Source organism: Parasteatoda tepidariorum, chromosome 4 (assembly GCF_043381705.1).
Source record: "Parasteatoda tepidariorum isolate YZ-2023 chromosome 4, CAS_Ptep_4.0, whole genome shotgun sequence".
NCBI lineage: Eukaryota > Metazoa > Arthropoda > Arachnida > Araneae > Theridiidae > Parasteatoda > Parasteatoda tepidariorum.
The window spans coordinates 44,636,005-44,661,086 of NC_092207.1; the positions used below are offsets into that span (position 1 = coordinate 44,636,005).

Below are 25,082 nucleotides of genomic sequence, written 5' to 3' on the forward strand. Positions count from 1 at the left end.
AGTCATACATTATTATAGGTTTAGATATAGAGTCTTACATTTAGAGACACTTGTCTTTAAGTTTCTTAGTTGTGGTTTAGTTATTACTGCAATTTTTAAAAAAAAATTATGCAAAACTACAAATGTAAATATTGAAATTTATTCATGAAAAACTGCAAATGAAATTATTTTTTATTATTTTCTCAACAAATAAGAAATATCAGTTCATAACATACTAACCGGCCATTACGATGCATACGATTACTAGTAAATTTATACTATTTTAAATCACCATAAACATGTTTGTTTAATGTTATGGCGGTCATGTTTTTAAAAATAGATTTAATTTTCGACAATGAATGCAGGCCACATATCACTTGTATATCAGTTGTTTTTTGTGTCTTAATATTGTGTCTTAAAAGAATGATAAATGAAAATGATTTGTCGATTTCCTCTTAGATATAGAGATACTTTCATAGCTGCGGTTTAGTTATTACTGCAATTTTAAAATATTATTTATGGTGAACTCTGAATGTAATTATTTTGATTATTTTCTGAACAAATATGGAATGCCATTTGATAACATATCATCTGGCCATTACGGCCAATAAATTTGTGAGTAAACACTTTTATATTACTTTAGTCTACCATAAAGTTGTACCTTTAATGTTACAGAAGAAGTTTTTTTAATATATTGAAATGTCACTTGTATGTGTGTTGATATTGTATGTCCTAATATTCCTGCTTAAAATAATAATGATAAGTGAAAATATTTTGCTGATTTCATCTTGTATTTAGAGATATCTGCCCTTAACTTTCATAGTGATGTTTCAGTTAGTGTAAAAAGTTTGAAAAATTATTTATGCAAAACTACAAATATAATCTTTTTACTCTCCTTTACAAACTTTAGTTAAAAGCACTTTTGCACTATTTGTTAAAAGCACTTCATTGCAAACAAAATCCAAACAAAAGAAAATGAAACTAATTTCTGAATCATTAGTACCCATCTATCGCAAACCGTGATACCGTATACACCATATCATACAGAAAATAAATTATGAAAAAAAGTTGGAAGAAAAACATGCACAAAAGAACAAAACATAGCAACAAACTAGCATCAAATTTAAATTATAGCAATCACGACTCAAGTTTTGAACAATTCTAGACAATTGGACCTCATATATGTGAATTTATTATGCTCCATGGTATAGTTTGTTATGTGAATTTATTAAACTGTAATTTAACCAGAATTTACTTTACATTTAAATAAATTCAATATTTTGGCCTTTAAAATTTTTAAATACACTGGATTGTTTCACAGTTAGGAATTTTTTAGGTTAAAAAATAATATAAATACATTTTGATTAAAAATTTCTACAGTTTTAAAGAGAGTTATCAAATTTCTATTTAGATGTTTCTGCTTTTGAAAAGTCTGATTGCATTTTTTTCTAGGAATATAACATTTTTTCAAAGTCACATGGGAAATAAAACCAGTAAATTTGCATCCAATTACTTTTTTTAAAAAATTGTTTTCATTGGAAAAGTCAAACTAAGGTTACTCTGTTGATTTTCGAGCGACTCGTTATGTTACATCAGGAATATCAAAGCCACTCAAAAGTCTCATAAGAGTTATATGCTATTTTAAAGTTTCAACCTTCATTCAAAATTTTTATTTACACTTTTTTTAAAAGTTTTTGTATATTATGCGATAATTTGAGGCATTAAGAATTTTTTTTTCTTTCAAGTAAAGTACTAAATTTTTGCTACTTTGCTTTATTTAGCATATTGTATAGTCAGTAAAATCAAAACTACTTTTGAAATATGCAGTTTCATAAAACTTGATAGAAAATATATCAGTAAAGTTATACTTTACTTGCAGTGCATGCTACGTTCTAATACAGTCTAATTTTTCTGGCTTTATATACAGTTTAAATACGAAATAGTCAGCACTGTAGTTAGTAACGAAGGGAAAAAATTTAAATTAAAGATAAATTTTTTCGACATTGAAATGATGGTATATTTTATTTGTAGCGGTCAGAAAAATATTAAACAAACTATCAGAAACCTGTATCGAGTGCAAAATTTATTTGGAAATTTCATAAATTGCGTGCTAAATTTATTAGGAAAAGTTGAAAATTTTGTTTTCAAGAACTACAGATATGTAAGCAAATTAGTGAAAAATGTTAAAATTTCTCATTATTGCATTGGTATGAAAAAAGCTACTAATTGGTATGAATGAGCTACTAATTTTAAGCCATGCATTAGTGAAAACTTAGTAAAGAATGTATAACTTTTCTTATTATATATCACTGATATGGAATAAAAATTTGAACAATTGTAAGTACCACGATTTTGTAAAAATTTCGCCCAAATTCTTAGTCCATAGTGGTTAGTGGGATATAGTTTCTGTGTAGAGTTTAAGTTGTATAGCCGTTTCAGATACATTTTAATTTGGACTTGATGTAGGGATATTTATCCCAGAAAATGAATAAAATAGCTTAGGAAAAATTGATTTATTATATAAATCTTAAACTGAACATGGCTACATTCCAAAATTATAAAAATAAAGATAAAAAAACGCTCAAAGGGATCAAGAAAATCATCCCCTCACATCAAGAATATTATTTCAGATATCAATTCAACGGTACGGTTGGGACTGAGAGGCTCAAGCCCCCCTCCCCTTCGGTCCAAACGCTAATGATTCGAAATTAAAAGTAAATGAGTTGTTCTGAACAAACAGTCAAATTAAGAGCATGGGAGGAGATCCACGGTTGGGGATTTAACGAAAGATAACATAGCCAAAAGTAAAGCCAACCTCCCCTAATCAATATTAAATTTCAAAATTATTTAGTGAAAACGAATCGCCAAAAAGACTGTGAGAATTATTATAACCATGATGTAACTGAAGAATTTTTGTGGTAATAAATAAAGAATAAAGAGTTATAAATAGATATTGTCTTCGATTTAGTCGTGACAGTGAATTAATGAGTCTTACATTAGTATCGAAATAAAAAGTTAACCGTTACATTGATTGTTAAGAAAGAATAAAATATTTCATTTTCGTTTTATAACAAATGTAATAAAATTTAAATAATTGGTTTAAATTAATGAAAATTTGATTAAGAATGATTTAAAAAGAATAAGTTTAAGAAATTTTAAAAACTAGGAAATATGTAATGCCTATTGTGGCATCACACGCGCATTAATTAAAACGTTTTAAAAAAAATTCATAACTTTCCTCGTTATTGAACTGTTATAGAGCAAAGCATAGCTTTTTTACCAAGCAAAAATTTATTTAAAAAATCCTTTCAAGTAGCAATAATGCACGGTACATATGAATGTATAGTGAACTTCTGTTCGTATTATGTGACTTAAGTTCAAAATTGACTATTTTTTTAATTTATTTTATAAATACGTTTTTGAAGTTGAATTTATTAAAACTGGTTCCAATCAAACTAAAGCTTTGATAAGAAAAAGTTTAAGTAAAAGGCAGGAAAAGTTTGAGGAAAGGCCAATTCTGAGAGTAAAAGGCAGATTTCAAAGTCTCCCATTATATCTAAATCCCAAATAAACTCAAATTTATCCAATTATTCTGCATTTTAAATTACTCACTTTTACAATTTATGGATTTGAATAATATGTATTAAGCGACATTTACAAATTGTATTTCAAAAAAAAAACAGATAAGAGCATTTTTGTGCATCGATGGGTGATATCCGATTCTGCCCAGCCTTAGTTTACTCAACGCCGATATCTTATATCGGGATAGAGTGCTGGTGTGGTGATATTTAAAATCTTTCTGTGCATTGGTGAATTATTTAGTGGAAGTTTCTGAAATTTGACAATGTGAGGTCCTCGATTAGATTCTTCCAAAAAGTGAACTGTAAGAGATCTTGAAGGGAATGACAAAAATAAACACAGATTAAATTTTAAGAGAAAAAACATTAGAATGGTATGAATTGTTAATGTTGTTGGAGAAAAATACCACGAGGAGCTCGCAACAGACCACTGGAATGTAACTGCAGAGTTTAAATAAAATATGCTGAAAGAGCTAATCTTGTTTATAAACTTTCAATTTCACTATCAATAAAAGCAACAGTATAATTCAACAAATAGCATGTTTTTTTTTAATATTAAACAGAATAAAATATTTTAAGTATCATGATTTTCTTTTTTTCATTTGCTGGGATTTGTCCTATACATAATTAATTTCTACATTCACGTATACTTTCATACTCAATTTGTTCTGATAAAGGTAAATCGTTTCGGCGACAGCCATTTGTGAGTCAGGGAGATCATGAAAGTTAAGACTTCACAGTTTCATAACCTACGTCATGATAGCGGCAATGTAGTCGATATTACGGACCAACCATTTTCTTTTCCTTTTTTAGATAAGTATGTATCCATCCATCTGAAGCTGGGTAGTTTTCAGATCGCAACTGAGTATAGAACATCAGGATTTCAAACCGAAAGTTAATTTAATTGCAGTTAATTTAATTTGACAATTTAATCCAACATTTACTAATATTTTTAAATTAAATTATTTTCATATTAATTAATATTCCTAAAGTGCTGCATTCCATTTCCTTTTATATTCCTATGCTAATTCCTTTCTATAATTGTTTGTATGCCTTTGGTCTTTTTCTAATTTTTCTTTTTATTTGTGTAAATTTATTTCTCTATATTAATCATATAATGCAACTGTATGTATGAATTTTAATCTGTATCGTTTCAGTCTTGACTTTGCAACTTTATACAGCTCGACTTATGGAAAATGTTACATGTTTAATTACATAGGCGATGGAAGTGATAAAAACCGGACAGTCAAAATGGCTACGCAAGCTGGTAGAGATCATGGTACAAAAAAAATTATTTTTTCCAGAAAATATTAATTTATTTAAGATATTATAAAATAATATTATTTCAGATAACTTTTGCATTTATAATTTCTTATTACATTATATTCCACTTATCAGTATTTATTAAAATGTTTAAGCAACCTTAACATTACCTTAAGTAACGTCATCGAAGGTAAATCGGAGAATTTGTTGATTCAAAGGTCAATCAAGCGCGTGACATCACTTACAGGTAACCAATTAAATCTGATTTAAAACACATATGGTTAGCAGAATTACTTTACTTCTTCTGGAGCTGCAAGTACTCAATTGGAATAAGGAATCGAAAAATTATTGTAACCATAACCTTATATGCTACGATTAAATAACTATAAATTTAACGTCATTTATTAAATAGCATTAAGCTTTAAATAATTACACAATATTTATTTTACTTGTCGTAGTTGTTGTTTCCAATGCTACTTGCCAAATACCAGCAAGCTTGCTTGGTGAAACCTAGTGAATTTGTTGAGCAGAGGGTGAGTTTATTGCTTTTCAGTGGCGCCACCTATGGCCAAGAATACGACTTCAGCGAGACACGCGTCACAGCCCGGTTTAGATGGTGGACAAATTCATACATCCATTTATTCATCTACAGATCATAATTTTTATCAGAACCAGAGAACGACAAATCTCCAATTCTATACCCCCAGAGGTATTGATTTGTTATGGGGACTTGAAGGACATTGTGACCGGACAGATTTAACATGCACCAGTCACCATTTACCACACGGGGAGTTTTTCGACTGGTGGGGATCGAACTCACGACCACTTGACCATGGGCCCAACTCCCAACCAATCAGGCAATCCGGGACTATATTATTAATACACTTCTAGTCGGCATTAGAATTTTTAACGTTTCAAGAACTTGTTAAATGCTAATACATGTTCTTTACTTTTTCACACGGATGAAAATAACGTGATATATTTGATTATGCAATATAACTGGCAACGTACAGTGGTAAAATATATTTCTCATATCATTATACTTTTTAGGAATGATCAGTACTATATTTTGAGAACTATCTAATGAAATTATTTGATTTAAAAAGACTGCAAATAATCAAATTTGTTTAATATCATCAGTTTCAGTGGCAAAGTAACTTTGATCATGGTTAGAGAGAATAAGTCTAATTAAAAAAAAATTTGCTTTTGTTACTCGATTTTTTAAACGATTAATTTAATAAATTAAGTAAAAAAGTATATTAGTATTTGTAATTAAGTACATTATTACTTTAATGCTTGATCTGGCCTTTTAATACAATGAAAGTGTTCTATAAATGAGAAAAACTTATATAAAAGAAGTAAAAGTAAAAATTTGTTCATGCTTACGGCCATTTCTTTCAATAGCCTGTTTTCTATTACCCGTTTTCTGTCTTTAACCTATATTATTCCTGTTTAGTGTTGTGTTTTGACATCAGATCCAAATAAAATATTTATATTATTAACACACTAAAGAGAACGGCAGAAATACTTCGGATTCTCAAAATGATATCAAATCTTGAAACAATTGTACAACCACTTTTTTTTCCTAAAATGAATCATAATTTTAAAAAAGGGGTTAAAAAAATTTAATAATTAAGCTAACTGTAACTTAAATCCCCTATGTAACCTCCTTATACAAAAAAAGATGAAAATTGTAATCAGAAATTAATTGTCTAAATTTAGGTCTTATTCTGTATATGCAAGCTCGCAAGCAGGATTCACTTCCTTTACTTACAAGAAATCTGGGCTTAAGAATCTACATTCACAATCCACGCTCCATCCCCACTTTAACTGAAGAAAGTATAGATGTGCGACCAGGAGATTTGACGTCGATAGATATCAGTTACAGAGAAATACACAGACTCGGAAATCCATGGGGAGAATGCGTCAGCACAGAAAATGCACTTGATAACAATAATACTGGATTGCATTACTCTCAAGCTGTAAGATAAAAAGTCGTTTTCTTTTTAATTTTATTTTGCTTTTCATTTTCATGTGTCTCCACTTTCTGAATATTAGATTTCAATTAAATTGGTAATGGGAACCAAAACAAAAGAGACGCAAGAGAAGGAAAAAAATTTATTATTTTTATTTCCAATGAGCTTCACAATCAGTTTTCCCAATGAGCAGATCTAGTGCGTTCTCCAGAAGTGGTATCTACTCTTTCAGGACCACCACAATGGGTGAGATACCGTTGGCCATGTTAATTTGGACGTCTAAGTTTCTGCCACACTAGATGGCAGCACCGAGACTCTATTTGGATGGTAAAGTGCACTAGGAATTTAATTTTTCCGGAAATGCCAAGAGCCAATAAGGCACTCCAGGGATCTTTTACATGCCGCATGACCATACGACATGGCCGCTGAGGATTTTCTACACTCCGAAAATCCGGTGTCTGTGCCGGGGATCGAACCAGCAGACTTGGGCTTAGAAGGCCGACAACAAACCAACTGCGTCACCCAGCCACGCAAAAAAATAAATAAATAAAAATGCGTGATTTTCTACGTTTTGCTTAAACCAGAATATTTAACATCATTAAATCTCATATTGTTTTTACATAATTCGTCAACAGATGTCACTTCTAACTGAAGGGGAATTCTTCTAGTTGAGTTACATGGGGAAAATGCATCAGTACAGAAAATGCACTTTATAAAAATAATACAGGAGTGTATTACTCTCAATCCGTGAGAAAAAGAATCCTTTTTTTTTGTCCTTTTTTTCACGTGTTTCCCCTTTTTCAATGTTAGTGCCAACTATATTGGTATTGGATTTTAAAGCAAAAGTGACCATTGATATAAAAATCAATTCAAGAGAGTCCCGCAATGGACTGATCGTTAAGACACGGTTCCCAGCAGATCACCGAAGTCAAGAATCACTGGCTGCTGTCAGTGTGCGGGTGGGTGACCACTTGGATCAGTCTGTGTAGGGACCGAGGGTTTGCGGTATTGGTCCTCGTTAAACTGTTCTACCGTAAAGTGCTCAACTTCGCATGCAGGTCATCGGGCTACCGAAGCGGGGGTGCCATCCCCTCTGCAGAGGATCAAAATTGTGATGGCATGTCTTCGGATCATCCTCAGGGATGTTTCCCCGACCGTCGCCAACAGCCCATACCGCAGCTCTAGTGCGACGTAAATGAACAACAACAACAATTCAAGAGAGGCGAAAAAAATGGAAAATATATGATATTCTGAGTTTTGCTTAAACCAGGATATTTGATCTCCTTAAGTCCTGTCTGATATACAATAATCTTTACACATGCCTGTTTCAGTTAGTTGACCGAGGCAGAAAGCATGAGATTTTAGCTGCTCTAAGCCGAACTCTTTCACACATCGGCTTACGTCTCTAAACGAATGAACAATCACTACAATCAGTACTAATTGTTAACCGCTTATCCATTTGCTTCGATGCGTATTTATTTTTGCTTTTATAAATATGAATTTTAAGTTACGAATAATAATGATTTTCATTATTAACTTAATCAAAATTTTGAATAAAAAAATCACATGCATGGTGAAAAAATACAGTATAAGGCAAGCATATTTCAAATTCAATTGATAACCAAAGTAACAAGATTGAAAGGTGTATAATTTGAAATTGATAGATTCAGTTGTTCTCATACGGTTTCCAAAAACAGGAAAGATATCCCTTAAAATAAAGTTAATAAAAATAAGCTTTTATATTTGAAACAGAACAACCAAAATATATAGTCAATGCAAGAACGTGTTACAAAAAAAATGCCACTAGCTGATGATATTCCAACATTTCAAATTTATAACTATCTGACTTCTTAATATTTTTAGTTTTATTTTCGTTAAACTTGCTTTTAATTTGAACTATACAAATTATTTTTTCGCACTTTTCCAAACAAAAAAATTTAAAATAAAATAAATTATTACTTCTCGAGAATATGATGTTTAAAGCGTTCAAAAAGTATTGAATTATGCAAACGATAAAGTTTTTTCAAAGGAAAATCCCTCAAAAGATAAAGAAATTATGAAATTCAATATAATAACAGATAATGGTTGAATAATAAATGTAAAAACTACCGTACGCATAAACTACGATTGTATCATTTCAATTCATATACCTAAACTCCAGTCAGTGGTGCAACTTCGGCAACAATGACGACACGATAGCTATTGCATGTATGTGCATGCCAGTGCTTGCCTAAAATAGAAAGCATATTATTTGTGAAGAACACTTGCAATAAAAGACATTGCTTTATAGTTTTTATCCAGCTGCACCACACGTAGTTTACGAACTTTTAAATAAGAGTAAAATATCCTGGTTTTCTAAACAGAACTCATTCTAGCTCCTTTCACATGTCTTGCATTTATTCAGTCAATTCTAGAAAACTCGATATGCTATGTACCAAAAGTCTAAAATAACATAACTATAGACCTAAATATTGAATTTTGAAGTACTAAAATACAACTTTTTGACTTTAAGAGCCTACCAAAGATGGGCTAATTAAATAGTAAATAAAACCAAAATATACGGTATTTAAACGATTCATTTGGTATTTTTTCCGCTTTTATAGCACCTATAAATTGTTTTTCTAAAAATTATAGTTCTCGTTATCACACATTTAGTGAAAAATACAAAACTGAAAAATAAATGCAACCAAGTAAACAGTTTTGATGCCATGCTGTAAGGCATGATAAAATTGTTAATTTTAAACACATTTACTAAATTTTATCACATATTATGAAACCATATTTTATAATTAACTTTTCCAAAATCATTACCATAGCGCTTTGGAAAATTGCCGAGTTTTTTATAAGTTTCCTAGAAGCCAGAAATACGATAGATTTTATTGTATTTAGTTAGTTTCGAATATGTTTCTTTTTTCTCAATGTCGAGTAGTGTGTATGTAATGTACGCTGATAGAATCAGTGTAATATGTATATCCTTATACTTGAAGATGTTGAATGGGTTTTTTTTTTATATTCAAGGTATATGGCTAGTGCAAAAACATTATTTTGGACAAAAGTTTTGAAATTGAGTTTATTCTAAATTTAGAATCCCTGTAGTTGTAGCTTTTTAAAAACACTTTACTTTTGTTTGTACTCTAATCATTTATAAAGTTACAGCAGTTCTTATGCAAAGTGATAACAGTGAATAGACTAGTGATTTTAAGTTTTTAAATGCATTTATCTCAAAATCAGGTTTTTTTTCGCATTTTACACCACCTTAAACACGATATCTGACGTTGTTTTTAAGGTAATTGTCTACAATTTTTCCTGAGTGTTTATGATTATAGTGCACATGTTTTAAACTACTGACTAAGAGAAAAAAAAGTAGAATTTCCTTTTTTACGTGTGTTTTTTCGCAAAGACACTTTTGGAAATTTTTAAAAATGTACTTTTATAACTACATCGATCCCTAACTCAGAAGTACTTGCTTTTAAGATATTAATTCAAAACGTATTTGATTGCTTTCTAAATAAAATCCTCAAGTAATTTTCTGTTAAGAGCGATATAATTTTTTACAGTGCTAAGCGTATATACAAGAAAGGCCTTATTTTTACCTAAAAATGTACATTTGAAAAAAACTAATTGATAATATTTTTTTTGCTAGTTTTTACGCATAACATAACATATAAACTAGTTTTTTAAATTTAATATTAATATTTTAAACAAATATTTTAAACAACATGCCTAATAATGACTCTTCAAGTTGATTTATTCTTAATATAGATATAATAGGCGTGTGTTTAATATAAAAGTGTTACGTTTACATTGCTCGTTTTGCTTACTTCGCAGGAGTGTGAGCGCCGTTGTATCAACATGGAAATTTACAAGCGCTGCAAATGTTATCACCCATATCTCATACCAGCCACATTAACGCCTGATAGAGGGCCCATATGCAATACCAGTACTACTGAAGATGGTAAGAAATGTATTCAAGTTTTATTTGAAATACTTAAACAATTTCATAAAATTTCTAAAGTAGTGTAATTCAGGTAAAGGAGCTGTACTTCTTTTACTTTTGAGAATTACAATCGGAATGCTAGCAATGTACAGTGCGCACATAAATGGACCAACCTGAATAACTTTTGATCGAATGATCTTCACGCTCTAGAACTGAATCTTAATGATTCGAGGAAATGATCTTATATGTGCTAATGAATTAGTGTATACGATATTTTAAATTACTAAATCTCTCACTGAAATGTGATTTTTCTAGATTAACATACCATTTCTTTGACGGATTCAGATTTCTGGAAATATGGCCGCAATAGTTTGGTCAAGAAAAAATTTGGACCCCCTAATGTTACTTTTACTTTTTGCGTATTTCGCTATATCTCGAGAAATTTTTAAGCGAATTAAAAAATGTTTGCCAACAATTGTAAAATTCGTTTATCCAAAAAAATAATCTCATGCTATAAATAACTTTTAGTAAATATTTATATTTTTTATTATTTTATTTAATAATAATCGAAAAGCTTTTGAAGTATAAGGTATACAAATTTTAAAAACATTTTGGAGAATGTTATTTTACATAGCAATATATAAAATTTAAGCGAAATCGGTGAAATAGTTCCCGAGAAATTGAATTTTAATAATACGAACTTTTTCACAATTCGATTTTTAATTCGAGTTTGCTCTGTTCATCGGTAGATCCAGAATAAATGCTTGAGATCAAGATTATCCAAAATTATTTCTGGATTTTAAAAATAACTTTTAATTTGTTTATGTATGAAGTGATACATTACTCTCGAAACATGTGGGTGAAGAGCACATGTTATTTAAAACATGCGAGAGGAATGCAGAAAGCGATGTTTAATAAGACATATTTTGAAATTTAAAAATTTTTTAAAAGTAATAGAAATTTCGGTATGCTAATAGGTTCATTAGTAAGAGAGAGGGGATAAGTATAGTATAGGGAAATGTTTCGGTAATTTATCAATCAAAAATTCATTATAAATATTGGCTGATTTGCAAACGCTTTATTTTACTTCCATCAGCAGTTGTAAGACAAAACACTAGATTTTTAAAAAGCAAATTCAAACGCAAGGCTTTTAAGATGTAAAAGTAACTTCGTAATTCAATTTTTAAATGTGACTTTAGACTTTTTTACTTTTTTAATGATGATAATGCTATAAATGAATGTGTTTAATTACGTTTTTTAACAGTCACTTCTGAGTTACCTTACTTTGATTGAATAATAAGGTAAACAAAGAGATGGCTCCACAGGGATAGAGCGGATATGGATATATTGCAGTGGTGCTTCTATGGGCGTGTCAATGTTATAAGGGTTAACACCGCCGTGCAATTGAAAAAATAACTTAAGTGCTTCATGATAGATTTAGAGAAAAGTAGCTTGGCAACTATTTTCTTTTTATTGTTATTGTTATGAACGCTAAAAAATAATTTCAGAAAACTGATTGAACAAAATTTATTTTTGAAAAACTATTTTTTTCAATATATATACACCAAAGAGCCATTACATTATGACCACCCTCCATCTATAACAATGGGCTCGCCCAGGTTTTCATCGTTTCGCGCCCTGGAACAATGTTTTCATGGGGCACATTAGGACCAATAATTCTCATAGAACTATCCCTGACGTCTGTAAGCTACTTGAACACAGTTGCAGACCAGGTTCACCCATTCATGGCAACAGTTTTTCCGGCGGGGGATGGTGTTTATCAACAAGATAATGCACCACGCATAAGGGTCGAATCGTCATGGATTGGTTCAAGGAATATTCCAGTGACTTTCAAGCCGTGTCTTGGCCCCCAAATTCCCCTGACCTTAATCCAATAGAGCATTTGTGGCCCTACCTGGAAAACCAAATTCTTGCTGCCAAGCTACCCCCTCGCAATGTGAGGGAATTGCAGGACGGTGGTGAGCGCTTGGTACCAAATACCTCAAACTACCTATCAGCACCTTGTGGAATCAATGCCACAGCTGGTGCTAGCAGTTTTGAGGGCTAAAGGTGGTCCTACATGCTATTAGCAGGGTGGTCATAATGTAATGGCTCTTTGGTGCATATACACACGTAGTTTATCATGCATAGAGGCTAACTATATAAAAATCTTAATTTTGAATTTTTATCTGGCTAATTTTTCGTTAATTACGCTAATTATGTTAATTTTTCAATTGGTTATTTAATTACATTAATTTTTCAAATGGTTATATAATTACATTAACTTTTCAATTGCATGGCAGAACACGGTTCTGCGATAGTGTTGGTAAATTCACCTTAATGCGAGCAGGAATTTCTAAGATAGTACTTTGACGTTTAGAAGTCTGATAGGTTTTATTCTCTTACAAATATATTTTATTTACAAATTAATGTAGATCCATTCAGGGGCCCCGGGTTCAAAGTCCAGCGATGGTTGATTTATGCGAATTGGCGATGGTTGGTAGAAACAACTCGCACCGACCGCAATGCTGACATAAAAATTCCTCAGTGGTAGATGAATCATGTGTTAGAATCCCCTTGCCATCAGGCTAACCGTGAAAGATTTCCGTGGTTTTCTTCTCCTTGTAGTGCAAATGCGGGTTAATTCCATTAAAAAATTCCTCCATGAAATCTTAATTTCTCCCAATATTTGATCCAGAAGTTCTCTTGTCTTCCGGGTCACGTTCAAAATTACAAAGCTACGGAGTTGAACATTGGTAGTCGTAAACTGAATAATTGGGTCAGCTGTTTAATGACGGTTATAAAATTAATGTAGGTATTTGTGCAAGGTATGTTTTGACTTATTATTTGTAAATATTACATACAAATAATACCAATATTGATCAAATACACTCGTCTGAGTCCAGTTATGAATATAATATCGATAAATTTTACTAAAGTTTGAATTAACATAGTTTTTTTACATGTCAAAGTTCAAAAACTGCGAAATCCTGCACAAAGTAGCCCCACATGACGTTACTATTATATTTTTCTAATACAATACCTTTTTTAAGCTTTCTGTGGTTTCTGGTTTTCATTTGCTGAATTAGATTATTTTTTAAAAATTTTAATTCGATAGTATTTTTTTTCCAAAATCTGTTCATTAAAATCAAATAAATCTTGCATAGTGGAAAATTTATGAAAAACGAATACTTTATATAGTTTTAAGACTTTTTTTCTCAAATATTTGACATCAAATATTTGATTACCAAAGAAATTTTATTATTTTTTATGTACTCAAAATTTTATTATTTTCTCTGCAGTTTTCTGTAGACTGCTGAAAAAAAATTCAAATTATTTATAATCAGAAGTTGAATGTGTACGTCAGAAATTCTAATAAAACCTCTGAAATTAATTTGTTTGATAAACTACTTTGTATTATAAAAACCAAGTTTGATTAAATAATTAAATAATAATTTTTTACTAAAGTATAAAAAGTACAACTCTGATTAAGTCACTTGTCAAGGAAATAATTTATTTATAATTTTAGTGCAGTTCAAATAATATTAATAAATAAATAACGTAGTTAAAAACTCAGAAATTATATATTCTGACAGTATTTAAAAAGATAAAGTAATAACAATTGAGGTGAACATCGCTTACTTATTTGTGAAGAGCTTAAAAATTTCCCACATAACTATCAGGTCTTGCATATTTGCTTAAATTGTTTACATGTCACGGTGGATAAAATCATTGCAAATTACATTAATTAAATAAATAATCAAATAGAAAAACGTACTAGCATTTTAAATTTTCAAGAAAACGGAAATAGTTGTCTTTTTTATGTATTTACTAGAAATTAGCATAGAAGAGCATAAAATTCCTTCAGATTATTAACTAACGACAGATTAAAACTTATAATTTTTTTTTATATATTTTTTTTTTTTATTTTACTAACTCTTTTGTAAGTCATATTTAAATAAATAGTTAATTTTATCACCTGGCAACACTAATCCCATTAACTCTATTCAATGGGCTAATGCGGACAAAAAATCTCTTTTTGAAATATAAAAAGTATATTTAGTAATTAGCTTAGATTTCATTCGAAATAAAGATCATTCAAATTTTAATTTAAAAAAATACTAGATATGCTTTAAAAAAATTTAAAAGCATTTTTGGTTTTAATATTTTTGAAATGGCTATAATTCTTTCCTCTATCCTACTACTTAATATTAATTACTTGACTTGATTTTAAATTCATCATAGAATTCGTTACTACATTTATTTTTAAAAAAGTGAACACCGCTACAAGATTAATCCTAAATACCATAGTAATTGTATAAAAAAAATATTAGCCGGGATAGCCTGGTTGGCAGGGCGATGGACTCACGTTTCTGAGAATAGGAGTTCGAAACCAGCCAGCAAAAGACTCCATGTGTAGTAAACTGTGACATGTACGCGTTAAATATGTCGGGTCAGAAAGTCCTCCTTGTTCCCATAACAAATCAATATCTCTAGGGGTACTGAATTGAAGATTGATCATTCGCTGGTTCACGTCAAAATTGTGATCTGAGGAAGAATGACTGGATGTATGAATGGGTCCGCCCTATAAACGGGAGTGACGTGTGGGTGTGGCGGAAGTCAAATTCTTGACCATAGATGGTGCCACTGGAAAACAAGAGCAATCGCACCCCCTTTGACTTAATGGCTGACGTCAACAACTACAACAGCAGTAAATATCAGTTTCTTAGTTGAGAAATACTATCACGCACAGACGGAAATATTTTTTTCTCGATCCACAATATTTTTTCTTTCTAATCAATTTATTCAATTTATTTTTAATTCTAATCAATGAGGTGTATTTATTTTATGTATTCGTCATCTTGTTACATTGCAATTTTAGTGAAATCTCTTTAAACTATAAGTTAACAATAGCATTAAAGTTAGAAATGTAAGCTCCTTATAACTCTGGATGAATGGTGATAATGAAAATGAATTATTGGAAAATTTTCTGAAAAAATTAATATGATAATGTGTAGAAAAATCTTATAATTGGATAGTAGTTATTAAATGAACTAGCATTGATGGATTATTTATAACAAAGTTGCATTAACGCATTTTCGTTAATCTTAAAAAAATTAATTGAAACTAAAAAAACAACTTAGAATAATTAAATCTCTTGAGTGGTTCAAAGAACATATTAGACAGTGTAATCTAAATTTCCTCATTTCTTTCTTGTAGAAGATTTAAGAAAAAGATTTTCAAACTCTAAAAAAGTTCAATTAGATATTTTATAATATTTTTATGTTTCGCTACTTTATGAAACTGTATAAGCAGTCATTTTTAATGTATAGAGATCTCAAAGTTTCCTTTAACTATTATCACTATACTGTTATATTTATATAAAACAGAAAAAAAACAGTGTGTGAAGCTCGAATTATTTGCTCTTGATACAGGATATCATTATTTTCTTTACAAGAAATGATTCATTATTTTATATCTGATAATGGTAATCATCAAAACCATCGTAACGCATGTATTTCTATATAGCGTAAAACAGAATGGTCTGATACTGTTTTCTATTGTTGTCTCAGCACTTTTTTTAGCCGGATAATCATATAGTAGGATCTGGTTTTCCCATATTTATTTCCATATACTTTTAATCAACAACAGGAGAAAATTAATATAGTCATAAAGGTATCATTTTCCTATGAAATATTATAAGAACCTGTAATATTTATTTTTTTTTATTCTACTCTTCTATTATTACTATTTTTATTTTGATTGTTTTCGAAATTAAGAGTTTAAAACTAAAAGAGTTATTTCCTTTTTATAATATAATTCTATGATATTAGTATAATACGTCACATATTAAGATATACTTATTTAAATCAGAGTTTAAATTTGTTATTCGTCTCTCAAAAATTATTTTGAGGGCTAATTTTTCATAGATTTATTATATATATTATAAATTGCAGTTAAAAAGATTCGTTAAATGATTAAGAGATTCGATTAGTTTCATGCACAATGTGATGCCTGTAGAGTCTGGAAAAAAAAACGGAACGCACTGATAACTTTTGAGCTAATGAAATCGAGGCTAATGCTAATTAATAAAATATGCTAATTAATTAGTGCAGACGATGTTTTAAGTAATGAAATCGGACTCAACAACGTACCTTCTCTGAATAAACATTTCATTTTTTAGATTAACTCGGATTTCTGACCCTTAAAACATATGGGGTTGCCGCAATTCGGAAAATATGGTTCCAATAGTTTGGTCAGGAGAGCGATCCAAAGTTTGGACCTCTTAATGTTAATTTCACTTTTTCGTTATTTCACCATATTTCGGAAATGTTTTAAATGATTGAAGAATTTGTGCTCACGGTCATTAATTTCGTTTATCCAAAGATAATTCAATGCAATAAATGACTTTGTTTTTATTTCTTATTATTTCATTTAATAATAGTCGGAAAAAATTTGAATTGTAAGGTATACAATTTTTCACCCTATTTTTAAGAATTTAATGTTACATGGTGAAATAAGAAATTTGAGCGAGATCGCTTAAATAGTTCTTGAGAAATCAAATTTCTTTAAAGAAAAATGGTAATTTCACTTCTCGTTGAAAAACTGTTTTATGACAAGAAAGAACAATTATAGCGAAGAAATCATTGAAATTGGTCAACTGTTAAGTTTCTACCCTCTAGTGTTACCACTTTGATAACTTCATGCTTATGATTTAAATAGTGCATTTGGTCATTTTTACTTGCATAAAATTTGTTTATTAAAAGTACAGTTTTTAGACAGATGCTTCATCTCTGTCGTCACTGCAAATGACAGAGGAGAAATAACGTGTGATTGCCCCCCGGCTTGCAAGTAAGTTTGCTTTGTTACTATAAAAAATTTTCTTTGCATTAAATTGGAAACTCACTTAAGTTAGCATAAAATGTAATTAATTATTTTTACTTGTTTACATTTTAAAAGTGTGTTTCTAACGTTTAGTTGCATTTATTGTTATTTCAAATTTTAATCTACTTTAATTTGAACTGTTTTTAAATACCCTCAAAAGCGTAAAGGAAGTGAATTTTTGAAAAAAAGAGTGACTGACTACACTTTTTATTATTTGTCTTTTCTGTTATAATTTTGACATATGAAATAAGGGAAACAGTGTATAAATAAAGTATTATGAATAATATTTTTTTTATTTCTTTCCACATTAGTAAAAATGAATTTTTTGTAAATTCTATATATCCTCTTAAAAGATCCTTAGCCCTTGGCAAGAAATTTCGAACCTTCTGTTTTTCAGCATATTCTTTATTTGTTGAAAGCAATAAAGTTATGGTAGTAATGGCAGGGTAAGTAAAAGAAAGTCTGTTTATCTTATAAAGTAAAGAGAGTCCAATGATCAAAAGAGAGAGGTGGAGTTGTAAATAGTTTTCAATTCATTTCTTAAGGCTTATGGATAACCAAAACTGTCCTCGTAGATATTTAATATGCAATTTAAAAAATAATTAATACTTATCTTCGACTTTTAACTAATTTTACTAACTAATTTAACTAATTAATTTAACTAATTTAACTAATAACTAACTTAACTATTTTTTTACACTTTTATAACTGCTAATTGATTGCTTCACGATAATATTGTTACTTAGAACCATATCTAGAAAGTTTACATCAAAAGTGTTTCAGTTTAAGCTGAACTATTATTATTATATGTTACACAGTTTACTAAAGTGACACTATATGGTTTGATGTGCACCATTATTTTTGATAATGTGTCACAATTTTGATAATGTGTCACATTCTAAGAAATCAATATTTTACACATTTTCGTTTCAAATATTTTATCCGATTACATTATAATTTTATAAACTAAAAGAAATTTTGTGTTAAACACTGAATTGTGCACTTTGCCAAAAAAATAGAATGACAGGTTTCAATAATAAATTAACACCATGTCATAAATTAAACATTATTATTCTCTTTTGTTGACAAAATTTGGAATGAAGTCAAAAATATACTGTATTGGAATACATTTCAAAATATGGATCTTTATGCTAAATTTCAAAAATATCTATCATTTAACGCTCGTTTTAAAAATATTGAAAAATATAATTTTAAATTATTAAAATATTACTTTCTCAAATTTAATTTACGAAAGTTTTTTGATTTCGTTTGAATGACTTTATCAAAAATTATTTTAACCAAAATGTGCAAAAATAAATGCTATTAAGTGCCGAGTAGCCTTAATATCATCGATGACTTTTTAAAAAATGCTGGTAGGAAAAATCATAGAGGTGTACAATCTTAGGGAACTTCTTTAATTTAGTGAAACAAATGAATTAAATATATTCTATGTCCTGCAATAAAATTACTCAAGCAAACTAAATATGAAACACAAGACAGTGAAATGCATGTATTATCTACACTATAAAATTTTCCGGATCAGATTATGGTGTAAAGTAACCAGCAGTTTGGATGTATCATCCGATTTTTCCGTAAAATCCATTTTTACCGTAAAATATTATACCGTAATTTTTACAATAACACCGAATTACTCTAAAAACATAATAAGAACATCAGCACTGTAATGTGTTACTGTAATTAAATAAATACTGAAAAAATTACGGAAGTCAAATTTTTGTTCTGCCTTATGGTAGAGAGTACCGCCACCCTGAGAGACCGTAATTTTCACCGTATTTTGATCAAGAATTTCTTACAGTGCAGAACAGTGTTTCCCAAAGTGTGGTACGCGTACCCCCAGGGGTACGGGAACAGTTTCGAGGGGGTACGCGTTCTTATGCGAAATAACTTGCAACAAGCGAAAATTTCCCAAAACTTTTCTTTAAAAACAAGGCTAGCCATAAAAATGTACGATTACGCATTTTTCTATTGGTTATTTTTCGCAGAGTTAACAGTCAATAATTAGTGATGTCAACAGCCAGTTGTGGTTTTTAATTTTTGTGAAATTTTTTTGTAGTAAAAAATACATTCATTTTTTTACTAGTGGTACACAGCGTTACGAAAAATTTGGAAAGGGTACACAAAAGTCATAAGTTTGGGAAACACTGGTGCAGAAGAATAAAAATCCATTCCACGTGTAAGAAAATATTTCAGATGGATGTGCATAATTTTACCCAGATACGACGTTTTTTTTTTTTTTTTGACACTATATAATACTTATTTTATTCATTACTAATTTCTTACAATCAAAACTTATTTTGAAGTATGGCGAGCAAAATATTTGAAATCGTGAAAAAAGACTTAGTTTACTCATTATTATTTACTTAAAATTTTCCTTGTCTTTAGGAAGGAAAAAGTATCATCCATCATTTTGTAGCACATTATGTCATAATATCGTGGCACATTATATCATAAAGAAAGTTGATGTACCAGTTACGATTCAGGCAGCTATTGGCTATCAACTAACTTTTGTGAAATTTATAATCCAATTTAATTAATGGCATTTATTTTATAAATACATATATTTTTTTTTTACTTCTAGCATCCGTCATTGCTTGAAATAGTTTCAGTATCAGTAGAACAACTCTAGAAGTTATACGAATATTTTCCATGCAACATTTAAAAGTAGCTAAACTAATGAAAAATCCAAAGCAAAATCCAAAATTACAAAGGCAGAAAAGTTAAAAACATTTGATCTCAAGTTACGATAGGCGAAAAGCCTATCATGTCAAGCCGAAAGTATACCGAGCAAAATATTTAAAAACCTTACAAACAATGGTTAGTTTACTCAATATTAGTTACAGTACTCTCTAAGCGATTTTAGAAGAGTATCCTGTACTTTGTCTTCCTGTACTTTGATCCCTATGAAAGCGCCCTCTTTTCCCTTTTTGTAAAAATAAGCCGCCATCCTTTAAAAACACTACCTTTTTATTTTAATATTTCCAGAAAAGGTTGTTTTCTTAATTATCTGTTTTAATGAAAATTATTAATGATAATAACTGTAATTCGTAATTTCATTCCTTTATTTAATTAAAATATTTTTCTTATGTTGTCTAGTTATATAGGTACAATTTGCATGATATTCGGCCCTAGAAATATTCATATCAATTTTTTTTTCCTTTCAAAAATTTGGAATAAATTTTTCGAAGGTTATTGTGCTGTTATATCAGATTATTAACCAGAGTTCGGATTTCCTTAGGAAAAAGTATATTTTTTCCAGCACACTGAAAAGAAAAAATTAAAATCTAAAACTGATCAGTACAATTGTTTAGCAATAAACATTAGTTTAAATTTAAACACATAAAATTTAATATAGTCCAAAAGAATTGAAAGTTTTCCTCCATATTTACTATTTTAAAAATACATTATTCTCTTATTTTGCTTTTATACAAAATATTAAAAACTATTTGACTTATTAAAATGTTTTATTTTTAAATGGATTATGCCTTATTTTCATGAATAAATATGAATATTTAATCTAATCAAATAATGAAACTGATTTACAAATGCAGAAAAAAACAAAATAAGTAAATAACATTTAAAATAATAAATCAAAATGAAAAAGCCCTTAAAGCATTTAAAACCAGATTTGTTTCATTTTAATTTAGAAACAAATTAAAATAATTAATTTCTTTCATTTTAAGTCAGAAATACTATTCTAGCAGAAAACGAAAAAAATTTATAAGATATTTGTGTTAGCAAGCAACACTTCCTCAGGGAACACACTGCCTGCCTACACACAGGAGCCTTTCTGTTGTCAGTGGTAATACCAAAAACTGACAGTGCCCCGAGGCCCCATAATGGATAAACAAATAAGAAAAAGAAATTAGAAAAACTAAAATGTAAATATATCTTATACACATATCTCGCAATAATTATACTCTAGAAAAATTGATTCGATTAAAAATTCGGAATAAATAAATTAATTAATTCTGATTACTATGGCAAATAGTTACTTAGTAGGGATTATTTTCAACTGGTTAAATTTTTATTAATTTCCTTTTTTGGGGGGAGAGGAGAATTATTATAAAATTTAAGAATTTTTCAGCGATTTTAAATTTTACTATTATTTTTAATAAATATCTTTTATATTAAAATGCATCTTTACAGATATATTTAATCATAATTTTCAGTTTAAAATTTAAAAAAAAAACTACCAAGTTGTTTATTAGTTAATTCTGTTTCATAATTTACTTTTTTTCGAAGAAAATTTATTCTTAGAGATATTTTTTAACTTGATTTTAATTATTTTTGAATAGTTCACATTTTCTATTATTTCTTTATAATGGAGAATATTAATTTTTGAAATATATACTTAAAATAGTATAAGAATTTAATTTAAAAATTTTGAGGATCAAATTCAGTTATTATGAATTTATTCATTTTGATGAATTTTAACGGAGGTAAGTGAGCTAGCTCCCTTTCAAAACTTTCCCTCCATGTGAGTGCCTTCAAGTGCCTTTTTACGTCAGGAAGCGCCCGGCTTTTTGTGTTCCTAAGGAGAACTCTGTAGTAACGTTAATTATTCCTCGTTTTCAAAAATAGAAATTACTACCGATTATTTTATAGTTAATTATAACATAATAGAATAATGAATAAAAATTAAATATTATTTCTCAAAAATTTAATTATTTTTTCTCTAAAAATTTAAGATTTTCTAAATTCTTATCACACAATTTATTTTTAATTTTATAAAGATTTTGTTTTGTATACTTATATTCTACTTAAAATATTTTGTTGTTTAATGTATTTATAGGGAATATCAGTATGATCTTATAAATTCAGCAAGTCGATTAAATCCAGATTTCTTTCGCCTGTTAAAGAAAGCCAAGACTTTGTCAACCAAAGGTGGTAAACCTTCAGTTATCAACTCGGATGCTGAGTACGATAATATTCCTTTAAGAAACATTTAAATACTTAGGAATAATTGTTACAATATAATATTAGAATTTGTTAGCTTTTATTTGTCTTCTGTATGAACAAAAGATCATTCTAATTATTTTCAAAATGGAAGTTTTGAAAATAATTTGAATCTATTTTAATGTATCTTGAATTTGAATCTATTTGAATGTAAAACGTAGAGATTTCCAAGGTTTTGTTGCCGGAAACAGACGTAAAGAATTCTGAATCAAATTAGGGTAAAAAATACAATCCAATCTGTAACCCACAAAATCGATAACAACAGCAAAAGAAAATTCTGATTAGTGCTTCTCCTCAAAATTTAACTAAAGATTTTAGTTTTGGCAAAATACTCTTTCCAGATGATAAAGTTGCTATTTTCAAAATGGAGCTTTCTATTTGAATGTAAGACATAGAGATTTCCAAGGTTTTGTTGCCGGAAACAGACGTAAAAAATTCTGAATCAAATTAGGGGAAAAAATACAATCCAATCTGTAACCCACAAAATGGATAACAACAACAAAAGAAAATTCTGATGGGTGCTTCTCCTCAAAATTTAACTAAAGATTTTAGTTTTGGCAAAATACTCTTTCCAGATGATAAAATTGCTATTTTCAAAATGGAGCTTTCTATTTGAATGTAAGACATAGAGATTTCCAAGGTTTTGTTGCCGGAAACAGACGTAAAAAATTCTGAATCAAATTAAGGGAAGAAATACAATCCAATCTGTAACCCACGAAATTAATAACAACAGCAAAAGAAAATTCTGATTAGTACTTCTCCTCAAAATTTAACTAAAGATTATAGTTTTGGAAAAATACTCTTTCCAGATGATAAAGTTGCTATTTTCAAAATGGAGCTTTCTATTTGAATGTAAGACATAGAGATTTCCAAGGTTTCGTTGCCGGAAACAGACGTAAAAAATTCTGAATCAAGTTAGGGGAAAAAATACAATCCAATCTGTAACCCACAAAATGGATAACAAGAGCAAAAGAAAATTCTGAGGGATGCTTCTCCTCAAAATTTAACTAAAGATTTTAGTTTTGGTAAAATACTCTTTCCAGATGATAAAGTTGCTATTTTCAAAATGGAGCTTTCTATTTGAAAGTAAAACATAGAAATTGCCAAGGTTTTGTTTCCGGAAATGGAAGTAAAAATTCTGAATCAAATTAGGGTAAAAAATACAATCCAATCTGTAACCCACAAAGTCGATAACAACAGCAAAAGAAAATTCTGATGGGTGCTTCTCCTCAAAATTTAACTAAAGATTTTAGTTTTGGTAAAATACTCTTTCCAGATGATAAAGTTGCTATTTTCAAAATGGAGCTTTCTATTTGAATGTAAAACATAGAGATTTCTAAGGTTTTGTTGCCGGAAATAGACGTAAAAAATTCTGAATCAAATTAGGGGAAAAAATTTTGAATCAAATTAGGTGAAAAAATACAATCCAATCTGTAACCCACAAAATGGATAGCAAGAGCAAAAGAAAATTCTGATGGGTGCTTCTTCTCAAAATCTAACTAAAGATTTTAGTTTTGGCAAAATACTCTTTCCAGATGATACAGTAGCTATTTTCAAAATGGAGCTTTCAATTTGAAAGTAAAACATGGAGATTGCCAAGGTTTTGTTGCTGGAAATAGATGTAAAAATTCTGAAACAAATTAGGGTAAAAAATACAATACAATCTGTAACCCACAAAATGGATAACAACAGCAAAAGAAAATTCTGATGGGTGGGTCTCCTCAAAATTTAACTAAAGATTTTAGTTTTGGTAAAATAATCTTTCCAGATGATAAAGTTGCTATTTTCAAAATGGAGCTTTCTATTTGAATGTAAAACATAGAGATTTCCGAGGTTTTGTTGCCGGAAACAGACGTAAAAAATTCTGAATCAAATTAGGGGAAAAAATACAATCCAATCTGTAACTCACAAAATGGATAACAACAGCAAAAGAAAATTCTGATGGGTACTTCTCCTCAAAATTTAACTAAAGATTTTAGTTTTGGCAAAATACTCTTTCCAGATGATAAAGTACCTATTTTCAAAATGGAACTTCCTATTTGAATGTAAGACATAGAGATTTCCAAGGTTTTGTAGTCGGAAATAGAAGTAAAAAATTCCGGATCAAATTACGGTAAAAAATACAATCCTATCTATAACCCACAAAATAGATAACAACAGATAACAAGATTTTTTTAACGTACATATCAGCTTTTTTTACCTATATCCTATTTTTCACGTGTACCTATTTCTTACGTGTATGAACTCGACTTAAAAGACAAAAAATTGAATCATAAGACACCGATTAAAAAATTCAGGCAAGGTTTCAAAAACGTTTAAATGTGAAAAGCACCGGTACTTAATACCCTAATTTAAATATTTTACAATGTAGTAATTTTAAGAATATATCCCCAATCAAAACTTCAAACATTCAATTAATGTACAAATATTAGTAGAACCACTTTCGAATGATGACAGGAAGCTCCACTTTCAAGTTACGGTTTTATA

General features: G+C 29.3%; 1 protein-coding gene across 1 annotated transcript in view; it reads left to right on the plus strand.

Moving 5' to 3' along the window:
• LOC107449434 (acid-sensing ion channel 4-A-like) overlaps window positions 1–25,082 on the plus strand; it is a 76,607-nt gene that overhangs the window by 35,401 nt on the left and 16,124 nt on the right. Inside the window, exons 5-9 of the mRNA XM_071180508.1 lie at window positions 4,715–4,836; window positions 6,543–6,802; window positions 10,625–10,751; window positions 17,513–17,585; window positions 22,432–22,557. Coding sequence (XP_071036609.1) covers window positions 4,715–4,836; window positions 6,543–6,802; window positions 10,625–10,751; window positions 17,513–17,585; window positions 22,432–22,557 — 708 coding nt within the window. The remainder of the gene's footprint in view (window positions 1–4,714; window positions 4,837–6,542; window positions 6,803–10,624; window positions 10,752–17,512; window positions 17,586–22,431; window positions 22,558–25,082) is intronic.